The sequence below is a fragment of the Ruditapes philippinarum genome, unplaced genomic scaffold, assembly GCF_026571515.1.
Source record: "Ruditapes philippinarum isolate M1 unplaced genomic scaffold, ASM2657151v2 ctg2093_1_1_1_1, whole genome shotgun sequence".
Lineage (NCBI taxonomy): Eukaryota > Metazoa > Mollusca > Bivalvia > Venerida > Veneridae > Ruditapes > Ruditapes philippinarum.
Genome location: NW_026853350.1, coordinates 14709 through 25275, shown reverse-complemented (window position 1 = coordinate 25275; position 10567 = coordinate 14709). Strand labels below are relative to the sequence as shown.

The window sequence follows — 10567 nt, the reverse complement described above, 5'->3', positions numbered from 1 at the left end:
TAATATATAGCTTACTAAAAATATCTAAAAGAGCAATACCTCTGTAATTATCTGGATTGTTAATTTTTCCTTTTTTATAAAGAGGAACTATAACTTCTTCTGACCAATTTGAAGGAAATTCACCTGATGTGTAAAGCCGGTTAAATAGCTTCCTAATATAAGGTAGTAAAATGTGTATACCAAAAATAAAATGTTCTGCTACCAAATTACCTGAAGAAGATTTTTTAGGATTTATATTTTTCAAAGCCTCAAGAATTTCATCATTAGTTATGTCACTATTAAACAAGCTGTCTTCAATATCATCTAATATAAGGTTATCAGGTACATCATCAACACTAGTTTCAGTATTACTATTGAACAATAAAATTGACAACAGTGTATGATACTTTAAGGCTTTAATAGTCGTGATTCCATGCTATATCAACCAGAAAGGACGACTTAAAGCGATAAGTACTTAAAACGTCAATTGATATTTATAACAGACATAATAAATATGCAGGACTAATAATCCAATGGTCAAAAGGCGAATACAAAAGACGTCTGTTTAAGGTATCATAAGACGACTTTTTCATCCGTAATTTAAATTTAAACAGCAGGGTGTTAAAGATTAAATTATATTACCCCTGTATTAGTAATAGAAAGAGCATCGAAACACGAGGCTATCTGATTTATACGAGGGGACGTAGCCCCCCGAGTATTAATCAGATTGCCGAGTGTTTGGATGTTCTTTCTCTTTTGTATCATAGTCAAACATAAAAACACGTTCCCTGTTGTCACAATATGAAACCCCGGAGAAAAGTAACCAATGAACGAGCATCTAAATATGACATATCTGTCGCTTTCCCTGTCTCTGCCGTCACAATAAGTAAACCCCAGCAAAAATGAGCCAATCAATGGGCATGCTCTGGAGTGCGGGTAACTAATACCTGCACTCCAGTTAACGCACGATACATGTATATGAATACGATTTAACTCGGACACATTTTCAACAGAAAGGTCCCCAAACTATGATACATGTACAACATAATATTACACAATGTGTATTGTACACTTTCTTTGGATTTGCCAGTCGGTAAGTGTCAAACAGATTGACACGCGACCGTGGTTGTTTGTTTCCAACTAGAAATTGTATAAATATCATTCAACCGGGACGTTTTAGAACCAAGACATAGTTAATCACGTACAATTATGTAAATCGTTATTTAAGTAACTTATATATATATACCGATCTCATCAATGTTTATTGATTTGTGAAGTGACAATTAGTGTGACTTGCATTAAAAAATATTAACATGTCTTACGAGGAACCGGATAAAATGAGTGTTATTTCAATTTCCTTAAAGATTTTGAAAAAAAAACTATTTAAAATATATTTATGTGACTTAAAAATTATCTGTTTTGCATCACAGTCAAATAAAGGATAAAATCATGTAAACTGAACACTAAAAATGCATTATCACCGGGCCTTTTCTGACTATTTTCAGAATGCTTATTAACCTCGATTTCATATGTTATCAAATTTCTTATATCTTTTTTATGAACTATTTCAACAACAATTTAGTTGACTCAAATTTGAATAAAAGATATAATTCCACATTTTCTTAAAAAAAATCTCAATGTCAGGTCCGTGACCGTAAGTGGGAATTCTTAACCAATTTCCTTTTCCATGCCTTTTTATGGCAATTTTGGCAACAAAGCTATAACGAAGCTTTTCTATTTTATATAATTTTTTACCTTTTACCTTAAACTTACTCGGAATTATCTATAAACTTCTTCTATATTTCTATGTTAGACTAGGCTTTTTTTGCCCTAAACAGATTGCGCATGTGCGGGAAATTACTACTTCCGGTCGATGTTTGATAGCAACGAACCGCGTCGTAAAAAGGTCTATATCGTTAAGAGATGAGAAACTCCGTGTTTAATCCTAGTTTAATCCGTATTGAATCCGCTTAGATACAGCCTTACTTGTATAATATAATTCTTATAATACTCCATTACATATTTCGTTGTTAAATTATTTTATAGCTTTCCTCAGAACCTCGATGGTTCAACATATATAGCAAAGAGATTGGGACCGAGAATTATGGCGAATGTCATCTTAGATATGAATCGCCTGATGCAAAAGGAGACTTTGTTTAAAGGGGGCAGTGTTTGTAAGTAGAAATATACGATATATATAAAAAGACAAATAAGTGCCGGAAAAAAGTCACATATAATAAAAAAGAAAAAATGAAAAACCTATTTAATGATTTGCCAAGCGGTTTCTCTTAATATGATCATCAGGGCAAAAGTGAGGTCTAGGATAGAATTAAAGAACTTAAAAGTGACTTAAAGTGACTAAAGATTGTGTATTGAGCATAGCATTTAAAAAAATACTTATAGAAACAGTGTCGCAATGAAGTATTTGTTCGGGTAATAAATTATATAAACCGAATATTTAACTTTATTACTAGTTTATTTTAGCTCTTTGAACATAAATGTACACGTTTGTAATAAAAACCCAATGACAAAATAAGGAGTCCGCTCATTCTAGTGAAGAACCCATACACATTTTTCATGAAAAAAATGAAGTGAGACAGCGTGAATTAAAATAGTGAAATAATTAAAATATTATGAAAGAAAATAAAATCTGGATCGTCCATGGTATTGATGCGTGTTTTTTTGTTCACATCCTTTGCAAAACAAAATTTACGTTCGAATTTACCTCGAAAGTACATTTTGCTTTGCAAAGGATGTGACAAAGTTGTCATATTCGGTTTTGTTGGTATAACATGTACTTGTAGATGATCACGATGCCTAAACCACGTGACGTAAAAACCTTTGTTGACACCTAATTTTAGCGACATGCACCAGCTCGGAAGTAGCGATAGAGCAATTTACCGTATATCTCGGAAAAGGTAGCTTTATCGTTTACCAGACATGCATAAATATTTTTCAAAGAACGATTTTGTAATTTGTATGTTTGAAAATAAAAAATCCATTGTAGTCATAGTAACGAGAAGTTGGCACATACATCGAAGATCGGATATCGAAATTAAGTTTGTAGTGAATATCGAGCTATCTTTGAACGGAGATCGAAATTCAAAGTAAATCAAAGGAGTATTTCGAGGTAGAGTTGAATTTCGAGCCAGCTCGAAGATCGAAATTCAAAATAATTAAAAGCTCAATTTTGAGCTAGAACTGAATATTGAGCCAGCTTTATAGTGGATATCGAGCTAGCTTTGAACTTCGAGCCAGTTTGAAGATCGAAATACAGAAATTTAAAATCCCGAATTTAGAGCTAGAGTTGAATTTCGAGCCAGCTCTAAGAAAGAAATTCAAAATTTCCATGGCCGAATTTCGAGCTGGAGTTAAATTTTGAGTCAGCTCGAAGACCTGAATTCAGAATTTGAAAATCCCGAAAGAACAGTTACCTATTGTCCCTCTAGCCACATTATTACTGTCCCATGAGAGTGGACGGACAGAGGCATAGACGGAAAGACGTGCTGACTTCAACTGGAGAGTGAGCGAGTGAACTATACAAATATATCAACAACTGTTCACACATAACCGATTGCTTGTCATCCAAGCTCAGCGCTACCGATTCTATAACGCGACAACGTTCCGTGGCAACTTACAGAATGCTACCGGTGTGCGTGTAGGCGTTAGAATTACTTGCATGAATATCAGGATTGAGATAACGACGGCTTGTAATACGCTTCCTACAGACAAAGCAACATTATCAAAACATTTGGAATGGATACTTAACCATGCTACTTGGACCAAACATTACAGGGCCACAGTTCTTTACAAAGATTATATTTAGTCATGGTTTTGTGTGGACTTCACGGATAGGTGGGTTGGGGTAAAAAACTACTTAATAAGCGCTTTGCGTCAGTTTGTGTTGCAGAACATGACCGATTAAGTGGAAGTTCAGTCATGGTATCGGCGGGGATTAGTGCTTAGAGGAAAACAGATTTACACGTCATTGAAAACGGCACCCTGACGATTGAGAGATATATCAATGGAATGTTGGACTTTTATATATGTACGACCATTTGCAGGTGCTGTAGATGATAATTAAATTCTAACGGATGATAACACGTGGCCAGTAGCCACGCTAAGAAAGTATCTACAAATCTCCCCGACATCCATAAAAGTTTAGGATGTCATCTTAAAATGTTGATTTTCATCTCTTGTGTTCTTTTACCAAGTTTACGCGACAATGAACACTTCTATGATCAACAAGAAACCTGTGTAAATGTCATCTCTTTTAAACACAAAATTGTAAGTTAATTTCGCATATTTTTGTGGAAAAGTTTAACCTAATACATATATTTACAAAGTAATGTCTTGTCTGAAATTCTGAATAAACCAATGTTTTCCTGTTGCAACAAAGGTTGAAAGGTCTGCTCGAAGCAAAACAAATTCGCGTTAAAATTACCACAATCCACCTAGCCTATAGTGTCAAGAAGTGCTCTCCAACTGAGGCATAATTACAAATTTATACACTGAATTTAAAATCTTCATATCGATCCCTTTTTTCTTTTAGAATGTAAATTGACACTTATTCACGTTTGTTGTGCATTACAGATGTTCTGTCTACAATAATTATTACTCTTAAATATAAGGAGGCTACAATCGATTGATAAATGCATTACGGTAATTAAAGGAATTGCGATGAATTATACCCTAATCACTGGTTCCCTTTTCAAATTTGGTTTTCGTCATTAGACTTTAGTCTGGCTCATTGACATGTTATTTATTAGGTAAATAAAAAAGATAAAAATAGAAAGGATATGATATTCAAACTATCATTGAAGTTAAAACGTTTATTTTAATTTCTAAACCTCGGAAACATGTTGAACATTAGAAAATGTAGTTTTATTAAAGAATCTGAAAACTGTGTAATTTCGTTTAAACAAAACAAACAAACAACAAAAACAAAAAGACAAATAAACGAAAGCAAGACTTAACTTTTCCCCATTGCTGAATGGACGAATGCATATCAACTTGCCGCCGCGTGCACGCGGCGTCCAATAAAATTTTGAGTAGTATATTAATTGCAAGATACTTTTAATTGCATTTGAAATAGTAGAATGTTAAACAATTAATGTTCCTTGTTTTGTTCTTTTCTATCACTTTTGGAGCTGACATTCATAACTTTGTGCTGAAAATAAAGAAATCAAAATACGTACGTATACACGAAATTTTGTCTGTTAAACGAAAAATAATTAAATACATCCAAGAATGACAGCAAATTCTATTGTCATTTATTAATTTATTCAGTCAGTCGAGTCACATGTAGTCATCAATTCATTCATTCATTTTCCTTATTAATAAATAAATAAATAAATAAATAAATAAATAAATTAATTAATTAATTAATTAATTAATTAATTAATTAATTAATTAATTAATTAATTAATTCATTCATTCATTCATTCATTCATTCATTTCATTCATTCATTCATTCATTCATTTTTCTTATTTATTATTGATTAATTCATTCATTCATTCTTTTTCTTATTAATTGATTAATTAATTAATTAAATAATTAATTAATTAATTAATTAATTTATTTATTCATTCATTCATTCGTTCGTTCGTTCGTTCGTTCATTCAATCATTCATTCATAAATTCATCCATCATTCATATACTTATTTATTCAAGAAAGAAACAGTTCTACCTTTGCATGTATTTGGTATTTGAATGATCATTGAGACGATTTTGTTCGGGGGTCCCAAACAGAATGCCAACACGTTTCGATTAAAGTAGCTCGGAAAACAACCGACGCCGACTGCCTTGGGTATTTCGAATTTGGCACAAGAGAAGTCGTGTTCCAGTCTGTAATATAATATTAATTTTGTAGACGCCAAATCACAAAATACCTTTTAATTTTTAATATCTGATTCTAGAAGATTTTTTTTAATTTATTTTCTTTATAACCATTCGTTGAAAGTGTTTAACTGTTTATTTATTTATTTTACTTTTATGTTTTGATTATTATTATTATTTTTTTTATTATTATAATTTAAGATTTTAGCTTGCGACATATAAAAGTTCTGCCTAACAAATGGTAAACCGACTCGCGAATTCCCCGTTCCATATTGTTTGCTATTTTTTAATATGAGCCGCGTCATGACAAAACCAACATAATGGGTTTGCGACCAGCATGGATCCAGACCAGCCTGCGCATTCGCGCAGTCTGATCAGGATCCATGATGTTCGTTTTCAATCTCTATAACAAGTAGAGAAACTGATAGCGAACAGCATGGATTCTGATCAGACTGCGCGGATGCGCAGGCTGGTCTGGATCCATGCTGGTCGCAAACCCATTATGTTGGTTTTGTCGTGACGCGGCTCATATTTATTTTACTACATACAAGCTATACTTACTTTAAATCGCATTCGGCGATATTGACATTTTCGATAATCCAGCAGTTTTCTGTATCAGACTTAATCCTCTGTCTGCAGACCATTTTTCTTGAAGTGTTACACATGGCATTGTACATGCATTCCGGATAACGAGAAACCGCGTTACTCTCAAGTCTGTTCAATATAAAACACTCAAATGAAAAAAACAAGACTTGGAAATACTCAAACAGTTATTTTTAACTTTTAACCTTTAACCTGCTGACGTAGTGTAATGGATTTGCCTATCTCCGAATTTGGGACAGTCCGTTCTAAGATAAAGGGGCTTCAATGTCAAAGTACAAATACTGAGCTACCAACAGTAAAGATGTAGATATATTGTCTTGGCTAAATGAGCATTAATCTGTCCGTAAAGACACAAAATACAGCCTTCACTGCAGAGTACGGACTCCTGACATGTCACCAGTCGTACGCTTCTTTAATTTCCGCCGTATCAAGTTCTTCAAAGCTTCTGCGAATGTCCTGTGCATCTCCGAGGGGTGCGGTAGCCTAGTGATGAAGGTGTCTGCCTCTCAACCCAGGGATCATGGGTTCGAGCCCTAATTAGGTCACGACCATGTTTCTTCATTATGTCACCAGTACTTTTCAGGAAGCAGACTCGAAAGTGATTTATATGTTGCAAGAACTTGTTTCGCAATCAAGCTTAAATAAATAATATTATGTTTAAACCATGTATGGTTGTGCCTCTCCGCAACGTGCACGTACCGTGCGGAAGGAGGGCCGACAGTTTAGAGGCTGGCAACTGTTCGAATGGTTCTAGCATGTAAAAGGTTAAGTCAGACAACCTTTAACAATGCTTTACAACATGGACTTATAATGATTGCCCCCCTCGCCCCCACAGTTATTAAACAAAGAGCCTTCCTCCGGATATCATATTCAACTTGAAAGCACATACATAAATTATGCGAGATTTTACCATTGCAGAAAACAAAAACTAAAATGTCAGATGAAAAAAAGAAAAGAAAAATTTATAAATTTAACTTACTCTAGATGCTTCACAGCCGCTTCATTCCTTTGTTGCAAGATGACCTGCATTTCATCTGATAAATTAGATTTGACTTTCTGATACTCCTGTCTGCAAAATTAGAAAATTGTCAAAGTTTGATATTAGGTATTTCATTTACATACACATAAATACACTGATTCTTTTAAGAAATATTTAGTCCATTTTTCTAAATTCAAAATAATAACGAAAAAGTATATAACATCTTAAATTACGGCTTAAATTTCAAATAAATATTTAATCGTTCGTAAAATGTATAATTTCAACACGTGTATTTTGCTGACAAAGTAATAACGAAAACATATCACATGTTAATACGATTTAAATTTCATAATAAATATTTAATCGTACGTAAAATGTATAATTTCAACACGTGTATTTTGCTGACAAAGTAATAACGAAAACATATCACATGTTAATACGATTTAAATTTCATAATAAATATTTAATCGTACGTAAAATGTATAATTTCAACACGTGTATTTTGCTGACAAAATAATAACGAAAAAAAATATCACATGTTAATACGATTTAAATTTCAAATAAATATTTAATCGTACGTAAAATGTATAATTTCAACACGTGTATTTTGCTGACAAAATAATAACGAAAAAAAATATCACATGTAAATACGATATAAATTTCAAATAAATATTTAATCGTACGTAAAATGTATAATTTCAACACGTGTATTTTGCAGACAAAAATGATCATAAAACCGCATTTGTTGTATTAAAATAGAATTGTACTGTACTCTGGAAACGTTCCTTCTGAATTCAGAATAAGACTTCCGGTCTTAACTTCCGGTGGACCGCACATCGCCTGTCGTTTTGCCCGGGCTTCCGGTTCATGAATCTTGTAAACGTGGATTGGAGTGAGGGTTAAAAATAATACCCAACTTGTATACAGCTGAAACAAAAAAGGCAATGTAATTTACATAGACGATAAGTATTTTAATATCTTAAATACGTACTGTGACGGCATATTCTACATGAATTCTATATTCATAAACCATATCGAAACGCAATTGTTGTTATCAAAAAATGTATTCACACGCCTGACAAAGCAGGCATAAAACGAACGTTATTATTCTATAAGGTTAGCTTAGGTAATATCTAATTTTATCTTATCTTAAATAGATACGGGAAAAAGCGACATCCTTCATGCATTATCAGTACATTCTATTTGCTTTTGTAACTATTAACAAAAATACCAAATGGACATGACTGACCATTAGTCTGTACGTGTTTATACCTTTGACCCTTTACTGTATACTAAATATTCAAATTGTAATGAGCTTATAAAATCAATGTTTATGTTTTATCTATCATAGCGATTTTACCAGCTCAAACTAACTTCAAGTAAATTGAACTTTCTAAGGTTTAAAGTGAAACAATTTTAAATTAATACAATTTTATCTTTAAATAAACAATGCGTTACATGTTTAGCAAGCATAATTAATTCTTGTCAGAAACAAAATGTTTGCAACAAAAGAAAATGACAATAACTCTTACCAGACGCGCCATAGCTGTCCGTAAAATTTTGATTCTTGCATGTTTGTGGCGTATGAAGATGAAGTATGTGTTCTTCGGTAGCCCGTTAAGATTACTCCGCTGAAAAAATAACAAAAATAATTCGCCGAGTAAGAAGTCCTTGAAGCAATTAGATAATTTATCTGAAATCAAAATCGCTTAATGGATCTATCTTAATTTTTTTATTATTTTCGTTTCACTGATTTGTCATTTAATTCTCACTTGTAGAAATCAAAGTGAATGTTTGGTTGATTGATGAACCATTAGAATTTTAAAACGTGCATAAAATAATTATAGAATGTATTGATAAATGCATGAACAATTCAGGAAGATCAAAATGTATATCTTATTTATTATTTAGGAATAGGAAACATTCGATGTATCTCTTTAGACGACCGACCGGTCGAATGGTCGTTCGGCTGTCTCTCTCATTGATTGGTTGGTTGGTTGGTTGGACGGACGGACATACGGACGGTCGGTCGGTCGGTCGGTCCTATTCAAATAACATTTAAAGCATGTTTTTGGAAGACAATGTACTGTAAAATATTGCATGTATTCGCGATAGTAACGTTTTGCCGCTTAATAACATGCAAGTTAACTTAACATTGCAGTTCGAAGCTAACTTTAAAAAGTGTGAAATGTAGTGTTTAAAGTCGTACGAATCCCACATTCAAGCTTAAAGCTGCCTTCAGCTTTTTTAAAGTTATTAAAAAACGTTATTGATATATAAATCGTTTCATATAATTGTCAAATCAAAAGAATTAAAGTGGAAAATGAAATTTGCTAATAATAAAATACATAAAAAATTAGGAAATTTCTCGATACCTCTAAACTACCGGTTCGTTCTCTATATTTAAATCAGTGAAACGGACGATTCATTTTCGGATCTTCTATTTTTAGAAAAGATCGTGACTGGCACGATATAAATATATCTCGGGACGCTGTTTTGCAAAAGACTTAACAGTGATATGATGAACAAAATCAAATTACAGAAATACTTAGTTTGAAATAACACAGAATTGCTTTCCCTGCAGAAAATAAAAGTTGAAGGCCGCTTTAATGTTTACTTGAAGTGTCGAATATGGTGCTAAAAGTCATGGTTCAAATCTCGCATTAGAGCTGAATGTTCAAAAGGGCCGAATGTAGCCAAAAGTGGTGCAAATCTTTCATTTGAGATTAGTGTTCAATTTAATTGTCGAATATGGTGATAAAGCCATGACAGAATTACATACCCACACTGGCCATAGCTTTCGCAGAAGCGGTGGGTCTACCGGTGCGGCGATGGAGAATTCGTCGCAGAAGCGGTGGAAAAACATGGCTGTCGGATAGTTTTTTGCTGGTGTCGGTAAGTTTATGACTTATTTGTACGTTATGTTTTTATGTTTAACTGATAACACCTAGTGAGACTGGAGCCCACATATGTACTCTTCCAACTTTTTACACGCATGGGGTGCAAATCATGACCAGTTATGCAAACACTTCTGTACAGTTTGACGAGGGGACGCCACTTTTGCCTAATTTTGTTTATAACACTACAAATGTACTCAAAACTACCCCTAGATACACTGGCATCGCATCGTATGTATGATAATTACACAAACCAACCATATTTTGGAA

The 10567-nt window shown here is 33.2% G+C and overlaps 1 protein-coding gene across 1 annotated transcript; it reads right to left on the bottom strand.

Annotated features, from left to right (window-relative positions):
- Positions 1-4804: 4804 nt before the first annotated feature.
- On the bottom strand, positions 4805-9055 carry LOC132736587 (uncharacterized). Its single transcript, XM_060723744.1, has 6 exons — positions 8933-9055; positions 8173-8327; positions 7401-7490; positions 6380-6532; positions 5670-5827; positions 4805-5149 (listed from the first exon to the last, which is right to left on the bottom strand). The coding sequence occupies exons 1-6, from the start codon at positions 8942-8944 to the stop codon at positions 5118-5120; spliced, it is 600 nt and encodes a 199-aa protein (XP_060579727.1). The 5' UTR covers positions 8945-9055; the 3' UTR covers positions 4805-5117.
- Between the last annotated feature and the right edge of the window lie 1512 nt (positions 9056-10567).